Source organism: Pempheris klunzingeri, chromosome 15, assembly GCF_042242105.1.
Source record: "Pempheris klunzingeri isolate RE-2024b chromosome 15, fPemKlu1.hap1, whole genome shotgun sequence".
Classification (NCBI taxonomy): Eukaryota; Metazoa; Chordata; class Actinopteri; order Acropomatiformes; family Pempheridae; genus Pempheris; species Pempheris klunzingeri.
The window spans coordinates 3,525,482-3,553,388 of record NC_092026.1 but is presented as its reverse complement, the minus strand read 5'-3'; the positions used below and the strand labels follow the sequence as shown (position 1 = coordinate 3,553,388).

General features: G+C 41.7%; 1 protein-coding gene across 1 annotated transcript in view; it reads left to right on the top strand.

The window, feature by feature from the left end:
* LOC139214889 (3',5'-cyclic-AMP phosphodiesterase 4B-like) overlaps window positions 1–27,907 on the top strand; it is a 46,911-nt gene that overhangs the window by 3,225 nt on the left and 15,779 nt on the right. Inside the window, exons 2-7 of the mRNA XM_070845837.1 lie at window positions 9,659–9,825; window positions 14,720–14,967; window positions 19,872–20,066; window positions 20,156–20,192; window positions 21,059–21,129; window positions 21,868–21,917. Coding sequence (XP_070701938.1) covers window positions 9,784–9,825; window positions 14,720–14,967; window positions 19,872–20,066; window positions 20,156–20,192; window positions 21,059–21,129; window positions 21,868–21,917 — 643 coding nt within the window. The 5' untranslated portion in view covers window positions 9,659–9,783. The remainder of the gene's footprint in view (window positions 1–9,658; window positions 9,826–14,719; window positions 14,968–19,871; window positions 20,067–20,155; window positions 20,193–21,058; window positions 21,130–21,867; window positions 21,918–27,907) is intronic.

The window sequence follows — 27,907 nt, the reverse complement described above, 5'->3', positions numbered from 1 at the left end:
TCCTTTTTTATATTTCTGCACTTTAGTTAACTGAGTGGGAGCCACATTTATTTTCCGTATCTTAACGTTCACACTAGGCCTGTCATCGTGCAGTTGGTTTTTTTTAAAAGATTTTATCCAAGTTAAGTCATGATGATTACATTGCATGTTTACACGGCTTGAAGTCCTTCGTGTTCTGCTGTGATTGTTTTCATTGTGACATTTCAACAGCTAAATAAAGATTTGTTAGTCATATCGGTTCATCCTGTTTTATCACAGCACGTAGGACTGGTCTACAGGAAAGTGTGTCCGTCGGCGTGTGATGGTGCTCAGACTATAGAATGAATGCTTGTGCACAGATAGGAGATTTAGAGATGGGGAACTTATAAAATCAGTTAGATAATGTTTCCATAATGTTCAGCCCTAATGTTGACGTGGAGTTTGCCAACTGGTGCCACTCACCAGAGGACCCTCTCTGTGCCCCAAACCCTGCAGGCTCTGCCAGGCCTTCTGTTGCCTCCCTTACTCTCCAAGTCATTTGTTATGATTCACCCTCAAAAGCTTTAATCCGTGTAGCTGACAGTGGAAACTTTTGTCTAGTGAACGGGTAAGTGATGAAGCGCTGACACAGACAGTACTTCAATCACAGCACCTCAATGGGCATTAAATAGGGTGGCTTGAATACGCTTGGGTAATTAGTATATTCTGTGTGTGTGGGTGTTTGGGTTTGACAGAATGGCACTCCCCTCTCAATTATTGGGCTCTTTCAGCAGCTCCAACCAAACAGTGACTCACCCAGAGTCACAGCCGCCGTGTGTCCTGGACCACCAATTACTTTTCATTCACTTTCCCTTTTTAAATGGTTTGATAGCTCTTTGTATTAGCTTGATGGCGCCGCATCGAAAAACCGGGATGAGTTAAGCATTTATTCACCTCTTTCATCTAATTACAAGAGAGGAGGGGAAAAAATGAGAGTATCTGTGATGAATACTGAATGTGACAATATGGTTAGCAGGATAATACAGGCTGCTGTTTACACGTCATCATTACAGGACAGAGATGCAGGTTATTTAAATTTAAGGCAAATATACTTCCACATTTTTTTTTTTTTAATTTGCTTCCTAATAAAACATTGAAGACAGTTCAGCTTCTGCCAGTTTTTGTAGTGTCTGATTGAAAGGCCTCCTCATGACTTGACTAGGGATGATATTTGCACCGCCCACATGACAAACACATGGTGTGACAGCAGAACAATCCTAAAATGGTCTCGTGGCCCAGTGGCTCACAGAGTGTGGCCTCTCCAGTCTCCCTCTGTCTCTTTCTCTTTATGTCTGTACAGTAGGGCAGTGGGTTCCCTGCACGTGGCCTCCGTGGTGACGTCATCCTTCAGCTGCCACAAATTGGCGTGTTGTTTCTCTCCCTCCTCAACAAACTCCTCTCAGCCCTCACTGGCCTCAGGAGTTCATTTCTGCTGGAATCTGCCTCGCTGCACTGAATGCAAATAAAAACTTGGGGCCTTTTCACTCATAAGAAATCCAAACCAAGAACTTTGGTCGGAAAGTGTTCTCACACCAGAATCGACCCAAACCACAGTTCAAACTGAAAAGTCTGGATCAAACGAAGTAGGTGTGAAAGGGTGCTTAGTTCAGATTCTTCAGTGACAAGTGTTGATCAGCGCTTTTGTCACAGAACTAACATGGCTTTGGGGTGAGTGTTAAAAATAATGTGAAGCTGTTGAATGATGTCTGATGGGTGACGGTGTAAAGGAAGAGGACGTAGCCACCGTTGGTTTGTGGACCGCCGTGTTGAAGCGTCAAGTTCAGCTTTATGGGAGTCGCCATCTTGGTTTCATGGGCATCTTGGGGTGGGTGGGAGGGAGGGAGGGAGGGAGGGTGTGCCTCTTTAATCATAAACCTAGCGCCTAAACCTAAACTTAGCACAGAATAACTTCAAGAACTTAACTTAAGCCTCCATGCAGCATGAGAGATTAATTCTGTGCCATACAACCAAACCCCTCTTTGTTATGTCCTCATTTTGTTGATTAATCCAAATTATTTCCTCAGTTAACAGATTGATTTCTTTTAGTATTAAAGGTGAAAATGGTGAAAGTTTTTCCCATTCTGACGTCTTCAAATTGCTCGTTTTGTCTGAACAGTACAAATCTCCAAAATATTCAGTTCATTATAATTTTTAAATGGAGGAAAGCAGCATTTGTGCTTGGAAAACTGCTAATGGACTAAGTGTCTCAGCTGTACCCAAATGGAAAGGAGCTCCGTTGGTTTATAATCTGTAATTTCCTCTGTCCCTCCCTGTGGAATGGCAGTTCCTAGTTTTAGATGTCCTAATGTGAAGAGGCTAGAATGTATTATTTCTGTGGCCTGGCTGAGTGAGTCTGAGGATACCTGCATGAAATGCATCAGCTGCTGTGTTTGTGTAGGACATGCCCACACAAACAGAGTGGGAAGGAGGGACAAGATTAGAAAGTGTTTGCCTTAAACTTATTGAAGCTTTCCAGCAAGTTTTTTTTTAACCTTATATATTCATATCAAATTAACCAACTAATCTTCCACTTAACGAATCTGCCCAAATATTAATTGATGTGTCTAAGAGGGTGGCCACCCCGATAGGATTTAGGGACTTTTAGCACTAAATGTCTGCTTGTGATAAACTGATTAACGAAAAGCACCCAGTGAAGACAGTAGAGTCACTTGCTCATGGAATATAGTAGCAGCCCTGCTCAGCTCATAAATAATGTTTGTTTAAATGTTAAATCAATTATCCATGTAGATATATTGCATAAATAAGAAATGTGCAGTATTAAAGAAAAGATGGCTCTTATTCCTTGGTTACTTTGGGTTCCTTGCAGTGTTTTTGCATTATGAGCAGAGAGTGTTTCCCTCCTGGCCATTCATCCGTCATTTGTTTTCCACTGTCTGCAGCTGCTACTTCTAAATTAACTTTTTCCAAAGAACATATTACAAACACCAAAGGGAAAAAAAGACCACAGCATCATGGCAGATGGACTAATCACAAGAACACAAGCATTGTTTATCATGCTTTTGCTGTTAAACTAGAGAGTGAGTCTGAAGACTTGGTAGTTTATTGATTTGACTGATTGATTAGACGGGACGAATATGTGATAAAACGTTTAAATGCTTTCAAAATGATTCCAGTGAAGATGCAATTCGAGATAGTTTAGTGACGTCTTGTTTTTGACCTTAATATAAAGTGTGATGGTGACTCCAGCCGATTCCCTCATGAGGTGCATTTCAGTTCCCTAAAATGAAAACTCTAGTCTATCTATAGACTATTATTCTTAAGGTCGGGGGGAGAAACTATTACATGTTAGATGTGTTTCTGAGGTGGTGAAACAAGCCTGCGTGACCTCTTGTGTTTGGTCATTAAGGTTTAGTTGGAAAATAACCTCAGGGGCTTTTGACAGCATTTTACTTTGGAGAAGAGAAAGTGTTTCAGTGTCCACATGGTCGATGACTGGAGGGCAATTTTTACATGAGCATAAATAAGTTATGGCATTGATGGACATGCTGTGCTCCCAAGGTGTGAATAGAGTGGGTGTGGTGTTTAAATTAAATAAATTTGGGCGGACCTAACGGACAAGAATGACTTGTTTTAGTTCTGTCAACAGCTGTCGTGTCTTGTGATCAGTGCTGCTTACTTCTCCATTTAGGACTCGGCTTGATGGGTGAGTATTTCACGGCTTACACAGAAAACGGATGAATTTTCCACTGACTGGAACAAAGTGGGGTAAGTTCGGCCAATTTGCTGAACAAGTGCGTTGTATGATCTTTGATTTTTTTTTGCTCTTAACGGCTCCTTAATTTATCAGTAAATCTGACCTCTTTGGGTGTTAATGAGTGACCACTGTAAGGTAAATCCGTCACTGTTGTGGCTTTGAAAGCTCTCATTGTTGGACTATAGAGTAATTGAATGTGATATTAACGCAGATCCACACAGAGTTTCTTGAGGCTCCTTTGTTTTGGTGTCACAAAAGCCACCTTTGTGTGGGTGTCCAGAAAATTTAAATGTGTGACGGCTCCCCAGTCGCCCTGCACAGCTCTCCGTTGTTCACGGGACGCTGTGTGACATAGATTGACTGTCTGGTCAGAGGGGAATATTTTCTCACAGCTGCCAACAATACAGCCTCGCTGACCTCTTATGTAAAATATGTGACACAACTGCAAACATTGGTTTCAAGTTTCCCATTTGCTAAGCTTGTGTTGGCCGGCAGTGGTTGAGTGCCACATGAATACAACAGATAGTCCCAATATCGATGCATCCATCCACTCTCTAACCTTTTCCTCCTTGTTCGGGGCCAGTGGGGATGATGTCCTTGCCAGCATACGTTGGGCAAAAGGCAGGGAACAGATCTGAACAGGGCACTAGTTAATTACATATACCAGCCCATTCACACTCCACTTCTCACCTTTGGGTAATTCAGAGCTTTCACTTTACTTAATGTGCACGTCTTTAGACTGCGCCAGGAGACCACAGCGCCAGTGGAAAACCGCACTACACACAAAAGACTACTTCATATTTAATTCATCAATTAATTATTTGGTCCTATAAATGTCTAATAAAATGAGAAAATGCCTTTAACCATTTCCTGGAGCCAAAAGCTGTGTTTATAGCTTGTTTAATTGGACCAACTGTTCAACGTTCAAATTATACCATTTACAACGATATAAAATTCAGCAGCAGGAGCCAGTAAGTGTTTGTCATTTATGCTTGATAAATACAAGCAATCCACTAATGCATTAGCTGTTTCAGCACCCCAAACTCGTAACCATACCCTGCTAGATGTATCTGGTGCTCTTATGGATGATGATGAGGATAAAATTAATGTACTGCCAATCCTTTTATCTTCAGTATGTCCAGAGACGGCACACTGTACTCATACATATTCATAACTACCTCCACTGAGGACCTCGTGTTGTCTCTACGATTTTGTTTATGTCTGTTTTGCCAGCAGGAAAAAGCAGTTTTTATAAAAAAAACAGATTTTCATGAAACCTGGTGGAAAGGCGTCGACATCGGCAATAGAAGAGCTCATTAAATTATGGAGTGACTCTGGATCAAGCAATAATACTGAGCAACTTGTGACACTAAGTGAATGGTATGGAATGACTAAAGCTACAACAGTTTTTTCACATAATTCTTATATTTTTCATAACCTGCTCAGACATGTACAGCGGTTGCATGTCATAGAGAAAAACTATCGGCCTTGGCAGAAGTCTACGCTCTCTGAGTGCCCTTTTAGTTCGTACTTACTTACACTCATGCTTAAAGGAGGAAAATAATCGTCGTAAAGCAAAGTCGCCCGATGGCCTTTGCGTCGTCCTTGAGTTTGTTTTGTTCCCTGTTACAGTGATGATACACGCCCAGCAGAGTGATCCCTGGTGTTGCCTTCAGAATCCAAGCGAACCTTGCTATCAGCACCTCGAGTGCTGCCTCATGACCGTGCATTCTGTTGCCAGCTTCACATCAACAACCAATTATTTGTAGAGGCACAGGCGGCCACCATGGGGATGACCTATTGCAGGGGGTCATAGAGAGGAACAATTAGCTGAAGCTTGATTCTCTAAAAAAGTGGAGGCAGCAGTGCATTTATCATTGTCCAATGATCTTCTTAGTTTTGAGTGAGAGGTGTCTTGGGTTTTAGGATTTAAACACTCTTCAGAGTCCCAGGCTTATTATACAAAACACTGACTAAGAGCCCTAATGAAAAGAGAGTAATTGGTAAGCCCAGTGCAGTATGAACATCAGTAGCCTGATAGTCTGCTAAAATGTACTGATTGACAAAACAATGGCACAGAAATGATTTGCTGATAGATTGATTGGTCTATTGACTGAAAAATAGATTTAAAAAAGATTTTCGCTTTCTGTGTTTTATTGGTAAAACGATTGGGTCAACATGCTAATGCATGATGATCATCATTAAGTACAGCCCTATGAAATAGCACACACGTATAATTAAACTCTAAGATATCTGCTATATCTTGCTTCACTGACCAAACGAGACATGAATTATTAGCAGCCTGATTAACAAACATATCTGTCAGTGTGGAACTTTAACTGTGGCTCTATTGTCCCACTGAAAGAGGAATGTAGATGCTTGGTGTTGATGGTGGGGAGATACTGATACTCATGGTGAAGGCCTGTATCTGTTTCCATCTAACATTGCACCATTTGGCGAAGTGTTGCACTGTGTGTTGCTTGGAACTGTGATGATTATCTCACACTAGTCAAATCCTCTGAGATCCCACAACTGTGGAAAACTAACTTTTGAAGCGCAGAAACATACAAATAATGCATGCCACCTGCATTCGTAATAAGTGGTCTCTTAGAGGCTGACGACTCCCATAACGGCTCATTGCCAAAACAGAACACAGTTAATTGAGTCCTTTGGGTTTGGTGTGCGTCGTGCAAGCCTTCCTTAGAGTCTCAGATGACAGAAGGACGTTCTGACCTTTCTCTACCGTTCCTCTGATTTGTGCTAAAACTCTTGAAGCTTCAAAACCGTTCAAGGATCACGCCCACCGTTGCTGAACCTACATGACATGATTTGGCATAACCTTTTACCGTCTGTCTCCTCCGCTTGTTTGCTGGAGGATTTCTCGGTTCTGATGAATGACGACTTGTAACAGCTTGATGTTTATGGAAGGACACAGGGCAAAGGTTTTCTGGAGTCGGCCGTCGGTATTGAGAGTAAAATTGTAATGTTATGCACTTTGGAACGGTGAAAGAATTTACTGATGTCAAGAAAAATTCCTTAAATAGTATTATTTAGCAGATCAAAGATCATAGAGGGTTTGATTTGAGAGGCTAAATGGTTTAAGTTTAATCTGAACAAGCCGTCATTGTTCATGCAACTTTTTTTGCCGTACTAACCTCGTGGGTGTGAGGATGTCACTTTTTTCAAGACTGAAATATCTTCGATGGGTTGTACAGCAGTGGATCATACAGAGATTCGTGGTCCCCTGAGGAGGAATCTTACCGACTACCATGATTGCCTAATTTAACACCACTATTAGGTTTGGACATTTTTGCTTTGGAGTAAGATGTCTCCACAACTATGGGATGGATTGCCTTAAATCTTTTTGTATAAACATTAATGAGGATGAATCCCACTGACTTTGAACATCCCCTGGCTTTTCCTTTAGTGCTAACATGATCTCTTTGTCAAAATCTGCACCGATATTAGAATTTATGTTCTATGAGCCTTGAATGACTTTCATAATCCCCTGACCTTTTTTAAAATAGTGCCATCATCAGGTCAAAAGTAGCTTAGAAACTAATGGCATTCCCATAAGCCTCAGCCATACTTTGTGTTAAATGTTAATTGGCAAATATGCCATGTCATTGTGAGTATGTTTGCATGCATTATTAGTATTATTTATTCTTATTTAACAAGGAACTTGCACAAAAAATATTAATCTCAAAATGAGAAGTGACGATTTGCCAGATTTTTCTATTTGCTAATTCCATCTGCAGTCGCTGGGCAAGTACACAAAGAACCATCACCAGACACTAAAAGCATTCATTCAGATGCAACACTATTACGTAGTCTGTCACACCAAGAATTAAATCTACAAGCACAGATCAACCTACAGAGCGCCCACACATCCATTAGGTACAGGCTATAAAAATTCCAAACCATGAATACAAATTCTGAATCACGCTTGACTGGTTGCACAGTACCCTTTTTTGTGCACCATGGGAAGAAGAGTGAAAGTCTGCAAGTTTTTAGGTCAGTTGGAAGCATATTCCCGTGTTTGATGAAATCTGCCGCAGTGGGATGTTTAAATCTGAGTTTAGAGCAGATCAAGAGGTTCTGCTCATTTTCTCAGAACAAAGCTGGGAAAAAAAATACAAGACGTGACCTTGTAAACTATCTTAAATACCAATCAAACTTCTGACATCAGAATGAGGTTTTCAAAACAGGGAGGCTGATGTTAACATGTACCTCAAAGCACTGCTGTGTCTCAGTGCAGCCTCACTGACTCTCAGACTTGTTTTAACTTTTAGGGCTTGTTATCTTAGCAATTACTGTACATGCTGAACATTTGAATAGAATATGGCATTACAGTACTAGGGCACATAGATGACATTGAGAATTAGAATTACATTTCTGGTTGTGGTCCCAACAAGCACCACTGCCTCACCATCTACTTGAAAACCTCTGGATCATGAAGTATGAAGTATTTTTACATGGTGTTCATGGGAAACCCATTATGGACACATCTATGCACCGTCATACATTATTGAGAACTTGTCTCTCCCCTGCTGAGATTTGAACCAGCAGCTGCATAGTTATCTTACGGATGCTCCAAACAGTAAAACCTCTGATCTGCTGTCTCTTCACCTCTTGTTCTGTTTTGGAGCTGCACACACAGACATTTGTTTTTTTTGAAAGCTACAAACAAGATTGGGTTGTTTTTGCAGCTGAGAAATTCACTTGCCACTGACTTTAACACAAGGACACAGTGTCGACCAAATAGCGGGTGTGTGTGGGGGGGGACGGGATGGGAGAGGGGTCAATAGTGACATGGAAATTATTGATCCATTTCTGTCACATAGATTTGTCGCTCATGTGTGCCTGTTGGTGGTTTTCTACCAGCTGTGGTCATTCTATAATTGATGAGCGTCAAAAGACTGAAGGAAAAGACCTTTAGGCACAAACACATGCTCCGTATCATTTAGCACATTTACTACAGATGAAATTCAATTCTTCTCTTCAAATGTCTGGTCAGATCTGCAAGGTTTATTTACTTTCAAGTCTAGATTCAAATTGAATTTTTTATTTTTTTTGTTTTAGACTTTATATTTTAAGAGTTTCTTTGGCTGTTTTTGTTTAAACAACATTTAAAAATCAGGAGGTTTGTCTTTTTTTGTTGAATTGGCAAAAAAAAAAAAGGTTTTGTTGAAAATAAGACAAAGAGTCTACAGCCATGTCTTAGTTGGTGGTAGGAACAACAGTGCTTTGAGCCAAATACTAATGTTTACTGTAATATTTACCATGTTCACCATGTAGTTGGCTTGTTAGCATGTTGACATTTGGTAATTGGTGCTTACATGAATTATAGCTCTGGCTGATGGGAATGTCGTTAGTGCTGCAGGTATTTGGCCACAGACCAAAATATTGGATAAATTGACCCAAGTGACCAATTAACCTGCATGTTGTTGGACTTTTGGAGGAAAAACCCATGCAAGCATGGGGAGAACATGCAACCTCCACACAGAAAGACCCTCAGGTACAAACCTGGATTTGAATCTGGAACCTTCTTGGTAACCACCACATTCAGGCCACACAGTTCTATTCTACACATGTTTTATGTGTTCTTATCTGTTGTCAAGGTGTGTTTCCTTTCATTTTACTACTGTATAATCGTCTACTTACAGATGTGTGAATGCTGAGATAAGTCAGCAGTTATAATGTGATGTAATGTCTGCTTTCTTGTCAAAGTTGTGTAATGCAGTGCAGACTGGTCAAATTACTGCACACACACCACTGCATTACCAAGTCAGAGGAATAAGTGAAGTCTGACCAGAATTGCAGACACGATTTTCACTGTTAGGGAGGCAGAATAACTTTTGGAAATGGTTACTTTATCATTGCCCCTCCACCACCCCACCCCTCCTCTCTGTTTCCCATGTGCAGGCGTACTGGCGAGGCTGCCCAGAGCAGGAGAAGCAGGAAAGAGCTGCGTTTTTCGGCGAGAGGATTAGAGACTGAGAGAGAGAGAGAGAGGGAGTGAGGGAGAGCCTGGCTGAACATCCATCAGGATGAAGAAAAGCAGTAGTGCACAGGGGGCTACACCAAGCGATGTAAGTATTGATTTTTCCAACCATTCATCCGTGCAACCATGAATCCGTCCATGCGTTCATTACTCAGCCAGTCATGGTTTCTTTTTATCTGAAATCCTGCATCTCTCCTCCAAAGTTTACAGCCTAATTCTGCAGTTTGCACAGTTACTGTAAACGCCGTCCTGTTTGCCTTTCCTCTCGAAACAAAGACACAGTGAGCTATAGTGGGAATACACTAAGGCAGGAAGGTGCAGTATGTCTGTTCAGTGGCCGGTGACTCATAAACAGATGACTGTACTGTACACAACAGATCGCGATCCGGCAGGACACACTGCAGTGAGCTAGATGGTGTGTGTGTTGGAAGAGAGAAGGGGGGTGAAGGACAGTGAGAGTGAGAGAGAGTAGTGATGTGGAGTTTAGATGGAGGGGGCAGAGCGGGGAAAGGTGTTAAAAGAGCGTCACACCAGGAGACATGTAGGGCATTGACTGAATGGAAACATGGATGAGAGGAGGAAGGACAGATCTGACAGAGAGGCCCATCTGCTTCTCCTCTACGCCACCGGTGTTTACGACTGGGCGGGCAGGCCAGATCATTTACATTGACATTGTCCAACAGGAGCTCAGAGGCCAAGCTACGTCCTGCATGATGAAAGTTATTCCTGCATAAACTCCCCCCTGAACATTTATTTAAAAAGAAATAATAATAATAATGCAAAAATATTGTAATCGTGGTTAATGCATCACTTTAAAAAGAGGAGCTACACACTTTAATCCAGCCTAATGGCCGCCAATGTCAGGAATGAATAATGGTGATTTTTGCAGCAGTAATGTTGGCAATAGCAGGCACATTTTTCAAAAGGTCGGCGTCTCATTTTTGGAATTAAAACCCTTAATTAATAGCACCTACAATGCTTCCAGTGTTCTTTTAGTGTTTTAAAAGGTTTGTGTATTTCAGTGTTCTGTGACAGATGGTAATAGTACTTTCAACCGCTTTCATGCTCTTCAATAGTCCCTGTAGTGTTTGAGATCCAGGTGCTTGTGTAACACTGGGGGAAAACAGTACCTGCTTTTAGGTCTTTTATGTGTTTTGTTATACTTGTTATACTTTATTTTATTATAAAAAAATACAACAGACTTTGCTTGACACAGCAATTAAGTCCCAGACTTATTTTCTTATCAGCCTTTACCAAGATTCAAACAGGCATTGAATGTCTGACATTAATGTATATTAAAAAATACAAACTAAAGAACCAGAAAACTAAATCATGTGAATAAATATTTTTTAAAAGTATCAAGGACAAACAAAAGAAATCAAAGCTAAAGGTTGGACACAGTTCAAGATACAAATACCAATGAATTGGTAGTTGAATGTTGTCTGTATCATGTATTTTCTTATAGAAGCTCATTTTCAAGCTTGTCATTTATCTCAATTTCTCAGCGAACTTAAATGTGGTCCTGTAAAGACTCTCGTTCACATTCTGTAGCACCTTAATAATGAAGGCAGTCTCTGATTTCTCCTCCATATCGGCTCCCAGGCTCAATAATTCAGGCGCTACATCAAGCGGTGCTGTTAGCGCTTCACTCCTAAAGCTGTCTCATTTATATCACCTTCTTCAAAAAGGCTCTCTGGAAGTGTCCCAGAGAACACTAGAGTTGTTTAGGCTCTGCGGCCAAGACGGTCCTTTCATCTTCATCGAGAAAACGCGCCCACTCCACCTCTGTTTGACACTGGAGCCTCCGTCTCAGACTCTTTGTTTTACCCTTCAGCTCAGTTCCTGTCCTTTTATGACCATCTTCCTGCTCATATTATAAATCCAGGTTTCTAAATTTACTGTTGCTTGAATCCTAAAATTATCAACATCCTTATCCTGCTCCTGGATAATATACAGACGCACACTCAGAGCAAATGAGCTGTATTTCCTCTTCCAAATGCCATTTGGACCGCAGACATGGGATCAATGGGGAACTGGAATTACATGTCCAGACGTCAGAGATGCAGTCGATACGCAATTGACGAATAATTTGGCAGTGAAACAGCAATGGCGTTGTAACATATTGACAAGACACTATTTAGATCTGTGCCCACAACGTTTATTTGGCAAGAGTGATTGTGTAAGTGGAAGCACTCCCAGATTAGAGTTATGTTTTCCCACATTTAATTTTCACCCCTTTTTTACTGGGACAGGAAGAATGTGCCTTAAACACTATAAATCAGACAAATTGCATTTCCTGGAAGGAGCAGAGCAGTTTACTGACTATCAGTGAGGAAGGCAGACCCTCGTCTCCGTCTGTGGTCTCTTACCATCTCTCCATCACACTCTTTTCCTCCCCTGCTATCATCCCTGCTCTCTGTTTTGCAGCTCTCATTCATGTTTCTGATTTGCATGTCCCTGTTTTTACTCTGGATAGATAACCTCCTGTCGGTTTTCCTTTTATTTCTCAACCTCTTCGTGTGGCACCGCTCTGTCTCACTCATTAATTTGAGTTTTATCATTTTCCTTTCGACCTTTCATCTTTCACAGGACTTGCTATGTTTTAACATTTCACAGAGGACCTCTCAGCCCGGGACAAAGAGCCAATTCGAACTTGGAATGTTTTACTTTTCTTGATGCAATAAAAAGCACATTTTAATGTGAGCAGATGACCGTTGGTTGGGAGATATTACTTTAATTTCACAGTTTGTTGGACTGCATGTGTCATCACAGTGGTCTTTTTGACTTTTTAACAAGCGTGTTGCAAATTCTACTTGTCATGGATTTTATTTTTAGCAGCAGCTGTTCTCTTTTTGGATGTAAAAAAAATTTAGCAGATTTGTATGAAACTATTTGCTGTTGTTGATTCAGACATGACTGTAAGTTGGAGTAAATATCAATAGGTGGTTTAAAAATATGAAATGACACTTTTGACACAAACTTTAAGTTTATTTACATCTATTCATACATAATACCAGGAATAACACTTCGGAGTATAGCTGAGAACCTTGAGCACCTCCTTAACTAAAGTTATGTTCCCCGACCAGGCGTCTTTCTCTCCATGGAGAAATATTCCAACAAGCCCATCTGAAAATGCTGTCAAGAATGTTGTATTTCATTGCTTTTAGAAACATTGTTGGCAATTATTTGACCATTTATTGAAGTGACTAGAGTTTGCTAGTGTTGATGTTTGCTGAAACATTATTTCATGATCTATTATTAATCTGATTAGTTGGCCATGAACATCAATAGAGAATTAATTCCAGCTCATGTTAGCTAGTTAAATCTCCCTCTGTGTCACTCTGCCGGAGGAGACAATGCTGCACTCGCACTGTTGTGTATATTTTTTCATAACTTTGCACTTGACATCCTGTCACTGTTCCAGTTGGTCTTTAGGAAATGCTCATGGCATTTTTCACTACTGTCTTACATTCAGATTAGCAAATAAAGTGAGAAGTTAATCTCTATATTAACCCTTTCATGCATAAATTATAATAACCTCAGTCAGGAAGTGTTTTTATTCAACTTTAGGCTGAAAAACAAGGTTTGAATCTTTTTTTTTTTTTTCAACCCATATTTTCTAGATATATTTACATGTCCAGTAGTTGAAATATAGCTACTGATGCATGATGTACAATTCAGTGGACATGTGGTTAATCATAATTTCCTCCCAATACAAAATCAATACTTGGAAAATTTAGCAATTGCATGACTCCTTAGATGTCACCATATTTTTCTTACCTGCAAGGGTCTCTTTTTATAGAAGGTTTGAACAGAAAGAAATGAGCAACTTGGTGTTTCTGGCTGTCTGTCGGCCATCTTGGCTTCACTCTTTTTCACTTTCACACTCAAATTACTCTCAAACTAGGTTTGAAGCTATTTAAAAACATTGTCATCATTATGTAGTTTGTCCTCTAAAGCGTGCTGATTAGTTGACGTTTCAACTGTAAAATGTCCCACTTCTGTCAAAAAAATCTGTCTGTATTTTTGTTTAAGGCAGATATATCAGATTTTTAAACTATCAATAACCGGACACTCTCAGGCTCTCTTTCTTGCAAACACCTTCTTTCTTTCACACTCATCTTCTCTATGATGTGCAGGTGCATAGGAAACTAGACAGACAGATTTTTATTATTTGCCAAAGCCATGTTCTAGGAATTCCTCGATCCTCCATGTCCCCCTCGGCTTCGTCGTGCCTCCCCGTCTCCCTTGTCCATTTGAGGTCTGTCAGAGTTTCATTTACACTTGCGTGCGGTGAACATAAAGTGGAGGCCGATATATGCAGAATGAGCTCTGGCAGCCGCCTCGGTTTCCTCACCGCCCCGGCTTGTTTACAACCTGTCATTACGGTGGAGGGCCAAGGGATCCTTACTGGAGAATTCAAACACCCAGACACATTAAACACACAATTTATATTCAGGATGGCTTCATAAAAAAGTCATCTGGCAGCTCAGGTGTCGAGGGCCTGAAACGGGCTTTGATCAAGCGGTTAATTTCTCTCCGTGGTGAAGAGCATATAACCAAATGCAGCCAATACACTGTATGACACTTTGCTAAATGAGAGATGTGACCGGAGCAGGCACAATGTTTAGTTAGTGTTTTAAACATCAAGTTTATGTGTGGTAAACTCTGAGGGTTCTTAAATCTTCTTATTTACCAGATTCTATCATGTATTTGTTAATTCTTAGAAAAATATACTTAAGGAAATCATAGTTTTACAATGAAAATGTAACTAATAAAAAGAAAACTATGTGTTTATAGGTGTGTTTGTGCTACGGTACAAAATAATTTATATTTCAAGTAGACACTGACCTTTTATATTAACATTTCACCCTCATGCTCCTTCACTACAAAGCCAAAGATCTATAGAGGATATTATGAGGCAGTTTCATGGAAATCCAATCCCATAATTCATTGTCACTATTGTCTTTTTATCCCCTCAGGAGAATAAGGATCCTCCTGTGGGCCAGTTTTCTACGGGCAGCAGCCTCGGCGTCGAGGTGTGCAAAGTCCACAGGCGGTTTTCTGGCAACCTGCAGCTGCCTCCGTTGTCATGGCGACAGGCGGAAATGGAGAGGGACAGGGGCAGGTCGCTGACACCTGAGGAGGATCCAGTGACCCGGACCAGACCCACGAGTCTGCCCATCGTCTCTCTGCCCCGCATCGACATCACCCAGGCGGACCCTGACAGGTAGAGCTGAGGAGAGAGGAGATGCTGCTTAGTTCATCTCCTCATGATTGAATGTTTTGTATTTTTTGTTGTGTGTTGGGAACAGTCTGGTGTTTTTCTTTTTGATTTGCAAATTAGCAGTAAAGTTGGCAGTGACATTTCTACTTTTATTTTGGTGTGCTTTGAACACCTTGCTTTCTTCTCTGTATTAGTCTGGTTTTTACGGTAATAACTGTGACTATAACTGTGCTGTGGGGAAAGAACACACATTGAATAAGACATCAGATGGTACAAAATAATTTGGCAGTGATTTAGTTGAATACACTGTTACTGTTGTGTCTGCCTCTGAGTCAGAACACAGTAGGCTGCTGTTCCATGGTATCATTAATGCAGGCACAATAAAAGATAAAGGGGAGTTTAATGATGGCTGCCACCTTACATTACTGAATGGTAATCTGCCACATACATCTTCTTCTTTGAACCATAATGACTCAAATTACAGATGATGCAGCCTATCGTCCACTGACTTTCATCTCCACTATGCTCGTACTCTACCGCTTTTTTTTTTTAAAAGCATGGTTTGCATTTATCTGGATCAAAGGTCAGGAGCTGGAAAAACTCCTGCTCGGTTTATTTCATCATATTGTGGGTGCGCCACAACTTTCTACTGTCCTCCAGCTGTTGTTGATTAGCGATGTTGTTTCTGATTTGCATCAGATTTCTTCCAATAAAATGAATCCCAAACTCAGAGTCACTCTCTTCTGAGTGAATGAGCGAATATGTCTGCGTTGTAATGAGATCCTAAAAAGACACAGACGATGAGACGATGCTGAGCAGTAACTTGTTGCTCTTTATTGCTACAAAACCAGTGAGAAAATGCTCTGAGAGCTTTCCAGCTTTCTTTGAGGGTTCGTAGCTTTTCGAGGCCGAGAAAAGTGCCTCATGGGGAACGTGTTTGTAAAGAGGCACTAATGGAAGCCAGTGGGGAGAGCAGGGAGCTACAGGTCAGACCAGGCTGTCTTCTGTTGCTCTTAATCGTGGACAGAAACTCACTTTCGCAAGCAGGTGGTTAAACAAGCATCTCTGTCGGTGCGGGCGGTTCACTATAGCAAATATCTGGTTTGTTTGTGTGAGAGGAAGAGACAAATCAAGAGAGAGCTGTCACTCTGTTGGACTTACTTTGTCAGCTCTGTTTATTTATTGTAAAGAGCTCCAGCAGGTGAACCATTTGGGATTTATTTATTAACTCGCACAGACCGTTAGCACTAGTAGTTTTTTTTCAAATTGCCAAAAATGTCCCCGCTCCAGGGTGAGTGCAGGAGAGTGATTTATCAAACACTGGCAAGAGACACTGCCAATAACACACGAGGAGTCTGGCCATGCTAATTGGCCACAGTTTCCCTCACGTCTTAAGTCCAGTCCAACTTATTTATAGAGCCAAAAATCATGTTTGTCTCAGAGGGCTTTACAGTCTGGACAGTTTACAACATGTCCTCTTCCTTTTGAGTTCCTTATCCGAACAAAGATGGAAGGAAAGAAAGAATGCGGGACGACTTCGGGCAAAGCAACAGAGGAGGGATGTTTTTCCAGGAGGAGCAGATGGATGGTCCACAGGAGAGTTTACTGAACAAACCTTTTTCTTATCTGTGTCGCTGTCTGTCGGTACAAAGCTACTTCTCTTTGTACTGAAAGGTGCAAAAGGCGAAGCCATTATTTTTCCACAAAATGTTTCTTTTGTTGAAAGGTTAAAAAAGACATGCTGAGCAGAGTGATGAGTGTTTTTCCTCTGACGTGCTTCAGAGAAATGACTTCCTTGACCCTCGCATGAATAAAATACTCACCATCCGTGGTCATGATTATTTATTTGAGAAGCAATCATTTCTTTTATTCTCTGGATCCGGTGTGTGAAGTATATTTATGTAGCAGTGGCCTTGGTTAAGGAAGCCTGAAAGCCAGTTTCTTATTTCTCAGTTTCCACTCAGATGTCAATGGGAGGCTCTGTTTCTTCTCAGTCCTCCAAATCTCTGTCACACTATCAGGGTTGCTGTCAGCCTACTGAGATACCTTAAATGCTAAACTCGTCTGAACGTTGCTAATCTTCTGCCAGACCTGGAACATTACCTTTATTTTAGGTTGTTTAAGGACGTTATTATCTTTGGCTATTTTTACTGAATTACCCGTCTATGCTAAGTTAAGACGTTTATACTTACAGACAAGCTTTTCTTCTCTTAAACAGGATGATTGTTGCATCTCATGTTTTTAGCAAATCATGCAGGACTGTAACGTCACTCAACAACATTTTGGGAACCTTCTCCCACACACCTCTCCCCTACTAACAGTTCCTCCTCTGGACATCTCTCTGCTGCTCTCCTATCTAAAGAAAACAGAGTTTCTGACAGGCTGGTTCAATTCACAAATGTTTATTTCTCTCTATCAAGAAGTAAAAGAGAATTTCAAATGTGAAAAGATCATCTTGTTGTCTTAAATTGTCTTTTATTGCTGTGATAAGTGGATGTAATGTGACCTGAAAACCTCGGGCTTAGCTCTCCATTGTTTGTTTTCCCCCTGGTAAATATCTATATTACACCATATGCACATTATTCAGAGCTTTAAGTTGACCAATATGTGAAAATCTCAACTTGCCACGTTAATACCTCCCGTTTCAAACTAAATTCTAGTGCATATGCTTTGATAGGACATCATAGGTGGCCAAGTGAAGGGCGGGGTGGGATGATGAATGCACTGACTAATCTGCAGTGGTTTAATATAGAGGGAAAAAGGACAGGCAGTCAGATAAACAGAGCGACTGCGAGTGCTTCAGCCCAGATCTGCCCGTCAGCGTCTGCCAAACCTACGTTATTCCAGCACGTGGCCTGTCGCTGCACAGTAAGAGGGTCTGTCGGCGTGCGTGCATGTGTGTGCATCAATGAGCGAGCAGCCACAGTATCCGTGCTTTTTGTTGCCTGATGACGAGGGCGGAGGTGGAAGGGAGAGAAGAATGCCACGGAGGTCCCCCAGGTTCAGAGTTGGGCACTTTGACTTCAGCGAGGAAGTCGTCAGTAGTGCACACCTCTCGGCTCCCAGGTGATTTTTCAGCACTTGTCTTTGAAACTGTTATTTAGCTAAATTGTTAATCTCTTTTGATTATTTTCAGCCACACTCTCAGTTTCAGAATTATTTCACTGTTGCAAGATTGCAACATGGAATGCAAACTTGTTCCCATAAAAGGGAAAACAATGCAAGTTGTCTTTGACTGTACCAGACAGTTGCTGCAAGCCTTACAGGATATAAGGATCTACGGAAATGTTCACATACTGTGTTTTCCTGCCTGCATCAGATTAAGAGATTAGATTGCTGTAGGTAAAGCTCGTTGTTAATGTTGTGAAGTTGGGATTTGGATGACGCAAAGCACAACTCTGATGACGTTTATTGGTCTGCGTGTTTGTAATCAGAGTTTGCACTTTTCACATTAATCTGAGCTTCTCTGGCAGAGGTGTGGGGTTGAGTGTCTCAGTGGGATATGTGCCTGGTTAATCCCACATGCTGCACAAATTACTGAGTGAATGTGGAGCAAATAGTGATGTGACCTTTGGGACAGTCTGTCTGTTACAAGAGACTTTAGAGGAGCTGCCTGGCTACTGGGTGTGTTTGTGAAAGCTGTAAAATGTGTGTTTTGCTCTTGTGGACACTTTCTGCAGTGAACTGACTAAAAAGATAAGATGCTGATTTCAATTACACAGACGCAGCCTGTCTGGATTTGGAGTTAATTTTCTAATTCATGATTTGTGGCATTGATACTTGGACCCTTTTTTAACCTCTGAACTCTGGTCCGTCTGACCCGATCATCTGCTTACACAATAGCTCGTCCTCTTCTCCTGCGGCTGCTCCATGACGACCAACAGATTATATCAGTCTGTGCATCTGTAGATGAGCAGTAGATGTTTGCATTATGTTTATATAAAACATTTACACACATTTATCCAATATGTTGCTGGTTGGTTTGCTGTTGCTCTGAGCATTTCTTCTTCTTCTTCTTCCACCGTTTTTGTTTCTTATGCTTGTGTTTTTTTTTTTTTTATCTGACTGTCCATTTATTATATAAACGGCCAGGGACAAGCACTGAAATTGGCCTAGTCTTTAAATTATTTGATTATATGGTTCATTAGACTGTTCATGTTTCCAATTTAATTTTTTATTGGATTTAGTTGTCAAGCGCCATGTACAAAGACATAAATCTCAAGATTTTACCACTGCACTTACCATCTATACTCCCTGAGCAGGTCGATGCAAACTGAACTTGTATACAGGATCTGTTGTATGTTTTAAAGACCAGTGTGTGTGTGGCTGAGTGCATCCGTCACAACAATAATAAACATTAGTAGAATATCCCTACATCTCCCAATAAGGAGCTAATCCCTCTCTCTCTTTGCTCGTCTGCTGGCGCTGAGCAGGGATGAATGAACGGCGCCGTGATGGACAGTATTCCAGTGGTACACAATAAAACAGCCCCTCCTCTCACTGACCAGTAAAGCATACTTATTTAATGAGCACAATAATTGTTTTTAGGTCATGGATGGATGGGTGAGTAATCATTTTAGGGTTTATGCAACCATCTCTTTCCTAGATGGGATTTGTTGCGCAAGCCAGTACTTAGTGGCAGCTTATTGAAAGCACTTAGTACATGATGACGATGATGAGTTGATAGTTAATGTAAATGATTGTCTGATCAGTCTATAGAACTGATAAAGGTTATGTTTGATAGATACTTTTGGAGTTTGCAGCTGAAGGGGAACAAGTCAGATCCTGGAGTTGATTCATGAATGAGTGAAAAAATATATATACATCTGAATACAAAACCATTATAATTATTCTCCTCTTATTTAACTGATTTCTGCTTTATCTCTCTCCTCTCCTTCCTCTCTTAGCTTTGAGGTGGAGAATGGCCCGTCATTGTGCTGCAGTCCTTCAGACCCACAGGCTTCTCCGGGTTCAGGTCTGGTTCTACATCCTAACCTGGCGGGCCACTGCCAGCGCAGGGAGTCCTTCCTGTACCGCTCTGACAGCGACTACGACCTATCACCAAAGTCCTTGTCTCGAAACTCCTCCATTGTCGGAGAGCTGTGAGTTTTTAAATAATAAGATTCAGCATGTTTAACTGTTTGATTGAAACTGTCGGTCTTTGCTCAACAGTTCTCACATCCTGTTTCAGGCATGGAGAGGACTTGATTGTGACTCCATTCGCCCAGGTAAGAGCTGATCACTAAGTCTGCTCCAAAGCACATCAAAGTCATCGTACTGATGAGCATTTTCTAGATGTAAAGCACCTTCTGGATCCAGAAAGTCACTCCCTCAGTCATGGTTAACCTCTCTGCCCCCTGGTGGCCTTTAGTAGGCAATGGCAAGATCATTTTAGACTCAGCATCCCAACTCAAACCGCAGTTAACTGCTCCTGATCAGTTCTGCTATCTAATGGTTGTGATTGGCTCCAACAACCATCATAATGTCATGTGGTGATGTCTCGTGTGTGTGTGGCCTGGATGGTGTAGCTTGCACAAGTCTAAATTCAGTACACATCATGAGCTTTGGCTTCAGTCATTAGTTGTACATTGTGGGTACAGATATACTGTTATGTTTGCAGTAGGTGGACATGTAACCAAATGTAAAAGTAAAAACAAAACGCTGAATACCAAAAACATATTTAAGAGAAGATTCAGGTTTATGAACATGCATTTAACCTCAGGTTTCAGTTATTGCTAAAGGTTTAATAATGAATTTGTGCCGATCTATTTGAGAGCTGGAGCAATGAGCACCGTCCAGCATTGAGAGGCAGCTGCAAAAAGCTTTAAACTCTCCTCTAAATGACTGATCGTTTTCTGAACTGTTTACAATTGGCTGGATTTCCATGCAAACTTTTCAAAAGAAAGGAAATTTCTTTTGTATATTTGGAGTAAACATCAAATTATCACAATGCTGAATATTATCTTTACATTAACGTGTATATTCTTTCAAACCACCTGCAAGTTTCTATTGTGTTCTTCTAATATTTTTCATGTAAATATTCCTCATATCTCGACCCTCTTCTCATCCATTTCCTTTTATTTTATTTTTTAAGGTTCTGGCAAGCCTTCGGACTGTCAGGAACAATTTCACCACCTTGACAAATGTACAATGTGCATCCAATAAGTACGTCATCTCATCATTTTATTACAGTATCTGCTTGGGTTTTGTGAGAGTGACTGCCTGCTGCAGAATGTCTTCAGATGTGCGATGATGTTTTCATTATTGTGCTGATAAAAATTCTTGACAAACATCCACAACAATATATTCAGGAGGTAATCTACATGTGGAGTTTAGCATTCAGTTTTAGATGCATTTCAAGATGCCCACATGTCTCACTTGGGGGCGCCAATGCATCAAAAACATCTCCAGTGCTGTGGTCTCATGGAGGAACCACTTACATGGACTACATCTAGAGAGTCTTCTTGTAATGCTAAAGCTGGTTAAATCTTTAACTGTACCCACTGACATTTTATTTTATTTAACTTTATTTTTTCAAGTGAAAAGGAGCTTCCTCGTCTCATTTGAGGGCAGAAAAGGCTCCCTCTGATCACTGAACTGGGTCTGTGGCTGCAGTTTCATCAGGTTGGCCGGAGGTGGACGTAGAGTCGATACGACCTCAGATAACAGGTTCACAGTGAGCCAAAACTGAATTAGACATGACAATGTCATATGGTCTAAAATCTGACCTGTGACCAGTTCAGAGAACTGAGGGAGCACCTGTTCTGTGTTTGTGCTGTGCCAACAGTGACTGCTGCTGAAACCAAATCACACTGTGGATAAAAAAAAAAAAATAATGCAACCACTTGTTACACTTCAGGGCTCCTAGTGTTAATAGTTACTTACATGTTTCTCTGGTTGCAGGAGGTCTCCTGCTGCGAATCAGCCTTCTATTGCCAAAGTCTGTCTGTCAGGTGAGTCCTATCACAAGTCTTCCAGGCTGTGCAGAGGGGAGAATCCCTCCTTTTATCAGAATGAATGATTCTGTAATGTGAGAAACCGTAACATGCACGCATTGCAATACTGCACTGATGTCAAATTTCAGGCTTGGGTGTTGGTGGAGGACAATGCTCTGCCAAAGATTAGATGATGGATACAAAAGGATGAAAGATAACAGTCTGAAAATACTTAAGCGATAATCTCATACGTGCAGTTTCATGCATAAAACCCAGAGATGGAGATTTTTTATGTGCAACAACATTTCTAATCTTAAGGAAGTTAAGATAAGCAAGGAATGGCAGCGGCATGTGGCAAATTACTACCGTCTCCTTCCAGTGCAGTGAGTGGAATAGTCGTACAAATGCTTGATTAGTGTAGATAAGTAATAAAGCCTGTAATTTCTAATTAAATGTCCGTGTCAACACAGTCATGAATGTTTACACTGCCGGCACAAACTGCGTTCTCTTTGAGTGTTTTCACACAGACTAGTAGAAGGTGTAATCTTTTATGTTATTCATACAGGAAACTGACTTGATAACATAAAAATTCCCATGCGCTGACGTTATGACGGCGCAGGAGGAATGAAAGTGAGCCTGTGAGAACAGAAAAGAAACTTAATGGGTCAGATACAGAGCAGGTAGATGTGAGGGAGGGACAGGACGGCGAAAGAAGGGGGGTGGGAGGGCGATGGGGATATTAGTTCCTGCTGCACTGGTTCTTCAAGCCCGATTGACGTCAGCACAGCCTGCACACGGGTGCTCTTGACTTCCTATCAGCACAGATGGGCTGCTAGGAGCGTCCCGCAGCAGGAAAAAATACAAGACAACTGAGTCTCTTATTGTCCTTCCTCCTCCACACTTCTCACAAACCTTGACCTTCTCGAAGTGATCTCTGACGAACAAAACCATCCCGTTGTTGGCCTCCACCGTGATGCTCAGGGAGCGAGATGGGATGAGAAAAACAAATGTGATCGACTCTGTTTGAATTAGTCTGAAACCCTCGAGACACGGTATCGTGTTTCTAATAAAGCATCTTACTTTTATCCCACCATAGAATCACAGCTGTCAACCTGAGCATAGAAAGAGCTCGCTGTACACCTGCTGCTAACAAATAGTCATTATTCTGGAGGTAACTGCAACAATTAACAGTATCACAAGGACGGATGCCCTCATTTCCTCCCTCGTGCTGCTTTCTGTCTCATTTTTCGTCAACTCTTTGACCGGAAAAGGAGAACAGATTTTTCCTGTTTTGCGTCTATGTTTTCAGTGAGGCAATCTCACCAGTGCCGTACCTGTATCATTTTTTTGGCACGAGCTCTGTGAAACCTCTGTAAAGGTATGTGAGCTGGAGAGTGAAAGGGATTTTAAGAGAGAGCAGTGTGACTTCCTGTAGGAAGACGGCGAGAGTTCAAGAACGACTGAGAGATTTTGCCAGAATGTTGCAGGGAATGAGATAGAAAAGAACAAAAACACAGCAAAGGTCACAGAGATATGTCACAGTTTTTGAGCATTTTAATCAGATGTGATATGGGAGAAGCAGAAAAAAAAAAAAGGTCAGATTGGATGAAAAGAGCAGGAACGTGACCGCAGTCAGTGGGTGAAAGTGCACAAGAAGCAGAAAACCTGGGGGGCATACTAAAAATCAGCTCAGCTGCAAATGCGTCACTGAAGACTGTTTACGCTATTAACCATCTTACTCCAGTAACGTGAGAGGATTGAAGTTTTCCTCATGTGAGTTTGAAGTTTATGCTTCACAAACCATCTTGGCTCCATCACATGCAGTCCCATGAGCGGCAACAAAGGGTTCTCTCTTCCCCGACTGATTCAGATTATAGGCTTTGCTTTATATTCTGCCTAATAAATAGTACTTTTGAGAAAAAAAACGCTTGACATGACGTCTTTGACGGTCAAGGGCTGGTGATTAATCCGTAACTGTTATCATTAGCATTAGCTGAATATTGTCATAGATGGCAGGAACTCGGAGGTTCATGGTTAGTCATTTGACCAAGAAGGGGATGTGAAACCTCATCATGTCGTTGTTCCCTTCGACTGGCCTTAACAAATGAATGTTTACACAATGCTTTCAGAAATTAATGTTTAAGGCAGCGCTGCCCAAAGTAGAGTCTGTAGAACTGAAGTAGGCCATTCTTAGTTAAACTTAGAATTGACGCACCATGTGAGGAAGAATAAACATGTGTGAACACCAGTAGATGTTTCTTAATTAGCATTGCGTCCATTTTCGATGGACTTGATTGACTTTTGGGGTTAAATCATCACATGTATGCTCTGACAGTTTTATCAATTTATATCCTGTAAGTTCAAAGTGTTTCGGTCTTTTCCCATGCATTTGATGTTTGTCTCTTCTGTGGTGCGACAGCTGCTCCCCAGAACTCAAAGCGCTTCATCAAACTGTGCAAAATGAATCGAGTGCAGCAGGCGACTGCGTTCAAACGTGCACATTCTTTGCCTTGAAAGTAAACACACACGTGACTTTGTGCGTAAACTGCCCAGGGTGTGGGGGCACACGAATCGCATTACTCATTCATCTTTTGTCTCTTTTTCGTAAACACGTCCTGAAAGAGAAGTAATGAAAGACTAATCTGAAACAGGTTATCCCGACAGAATAACAGAAGAAGAATAACACGAGTTAATCACCACTAATCTGCGTTTTGATGCCAAGTGGCAAGAAGTAATCGCTTCCAAATCAGGGCAGGACTGCTGCAGGACTGTTGCAAGACTGTGTAAATCTGTGTGTGCATGCATATCGGATACAATAAGTGCTCCATGAAAGCTAGAAGCCTATTGCAAGGACGAGGCAAAGCAGTGGCATCTATAACAGTGAACACTGGTTAATTCCAATTAAATATAGTGTGTTTGGACAGTTTCTTGATTCGTTAAAGCCCATGTTGTTTGTGTGTTTTTTAAATATCACCTGCTGTCTTTCAACAAGTGTACTCCCTCACATTTAACAAACACATGGGGTTGTTTGGACACACAGACGGACAGCTGACCGCAAACTGACAGCCAGAACAAATTTGACCCGTCATTTTCAGCCTGGGCAGTCCGCTCCACTCCTGTCTGCAGCGTTTACTCTGCTCCACAGCAGGAATCCATGTCAGGTTTTCCAGGCTCGCAGCCAGCGGAGAGGATCCAGAGGGCTGGAAGTGTGCAGCCTGGTTAAGTATTTGAATTATGTCATTGACGTCAGCACAGTCATAAAGCTCGCTGCGGCCCATCCCTCAAGCCGGCCCGTGCCAGCACAGCTCCATGGTGCATTGTGAAGGAGCTGTCAAACAGGCCCTGATGAGGTGTGTGTGTGTGTGTGTGTGTGTGTTTGAATGACTGGTTGAAGCCCTTTGTTTTGATAGATCAGAAGATTATGCCGCAGTTGTAAACTATGAAGAGAGATAATGCAAAGTGAGGGTTGAAACAAGACTAATGGTGATAGCGTGGTTCAGTTTCGAGGGCTGGACGTTCTCTAAGTGTCCCGCACACCACAGACAACACTTCCTCTTAAACACCACACCGTTCTCCTGATGTTGATGTTGTTGATATCCAGTTCGGTTTCATGCCACAGTCACAGATTTTTATTGAGGCATCAAAATAAATGATAAAAATGATGTATTAAGTAAAGGGTTTTATGATCAGAGGAGGTTTTACTGGTTGGGCTGCGTCCTGCAGTGACAAAAGGTAAACACACACAAGCACTTAGAAGAATAAGTTGAATTAATTATTTTATTGCCTTACCTTTGATAGCTCACGTTGATAATCTGAGATGTTATAACAAAGCACTCCAAATAGCTGAAAATGCTCTTTTTTTCCTGGTTCTTTATCAGTAAGAAATATCATAAAATTGAAATTGTATCATAATAGTATGTGAAATCTGTTCAAATTAATTTGTTTTCTGAATTTGAACCCAGATGCAAATGATGTAATGAAAGGGCAAAGTTTGTTGTACTCGAGCAGCAAACATCATGAACTCGCCTGCAGCAAATGTAGCTGTTTACAGTTTTGGTGTGTCGCTGGGACAAACATCTGGTAGAAGGAAGTTACTTCTCTCTTTCTGTTACCTCGTGTCAAACTCCTTCTTCCCTCTTTCGACTTGTGAATACATTGACGTACATTGAGGGCGATAAAGGGGTGATTCAGCGTCTGTCTCAGCTCCACGTGTAGTGCGAAGTCAAACACAAACAACGCTGAGTATGTGCGCGTATCCGTGTCAGAAGTGTGTGTTCTGGCCTTCATGATGTGGTGAGGTCAAGCTGAGGAATGTGTGTGTGTGTGTGTGTGTGTGTGTGTGCGTACATGCAGATAGCTCGGAGCTGTTTACACTTCTAGGGACTGTGATGACTCGAGTGTTCTTCATTGACCCTCTGCTGTAGTTGGACCCATTATTTCCTGACGAGTCAAATTAGTATGAATCAACAAGACCTAAGCCACAACAGTCATAATGTTAAAGTCAAACTCACCATGAAAACTAAACTATATGTACGTCAGGTCGTTCACACAGAAACTGGCTGCTGAAAAGTAACAAGCATGTTATGATAGATTTCTCCTCCATTTCAAAGAGGAATAATTTTCTTTTTGCAGCTATAGCTACGAGTTAATTTGCACATTATAGATGTTTTAATATTCTTCTACAGCTTCTTGCATGTTATCGCATTAATAATAATCAAAAAGTCTGTACAATGACTGCTTTATCTTTCTTGTTGTTTTACTTTTCACATGTTGATGCAGAACTTTTTGATTGCAGTGAAGTACTTTTTTATTTTGGTGTTGCTGCTTTTACTGAAGCTAATGATCTGAGCACTGCTTCCACCAGTGGCTGTACCTTATCGGTAGGTGGTTTAATAGGTGAGGGAGTCCAGCTCTGCCACCAAGCTTCAGCCAGACGGCGAGGGGAAACAGGTTTGTTGGGGGGTGGGTTGTGAGCACAGAGAGGGGCAGTGTGAGGTGGATGTGAGCGGAAGGTGTCTCGGGCGGGAGTGGAGGTGGGGGGGATGTTTGAGCCCAGCCCTGGTCGTTGGTGCAGTTGATGGATCTCACAGAGGCGGGTTTGTGGCCCTATAGGGGAGAGAGCTGGAGGGAGAGAGGGGGAGAGAGGGGAGGCAGACGGGGTCTGTCTGCACACTGAGGTCTGTTGTCCTCTCGGCAGCCTCCAGCATATGGCCAAAGCATTAGGACTCGCCGAAGAAGAAAAAAAAATAGCCTTCCACTGAAAAGACAGGCTGGAAAAGTACCTCGCGCTCTGTCTGGAAGCAGGTTTTTCAGACTGAAAGTGCGTCACGCCACCGTTGACTGGTGACATTGTGAAATGTCTGTCAGCCCATTTAGCACACTGTATTTATGATCAACCAGAGGTGGTGATGGATCCCGCAGTCCCATCTACTCCTGCTGTGTGTGTGTGTGTGCGCGCATAACTTTGTTTTAATTACAACTTCCCCTCAAACTTGATTATAACAATGAGTCACGATAGGGAAGCGTGGCCCCAGGTCCAGCTGTTTTCATTTTAGGAAACGCAGCAGATGAATATGTGAAGTTCTGCTTCAGTGATCTTGCCGCAGGTGAGCGAGCGGCTTGAACCCAGAGACCAAAACCAGTGAGCGTTTGTTCTACATCTGAGGGTTTTTACTGCCATCAGACTCTGGACTGTGTATATGAATCAGACCTGAATCCTGGGTGCTGTGGATGAGCCAAGTCTTTGATGTTTCCTGACTGCCCTGTTAAAAAGTCTAATGTCTCAATATTCCCTCATTGGAGGGAAGGCGGGCAGGATGTGGTCGCACCTTCTTGGCAACGTCTCCTGCCCCTATGGCTCAAGACGGCCGCACGTTGGTGTATACCCAGTTTCAACAGCTCACCGCCTTATGCATGAGCTGCTTTGATGCTGTACTTTCTGCTCGGTGTCACTGACTTTTACACGTCCTGGACGCCAGTGGTTCCTGCGAATAGTTTGGACCACAAAG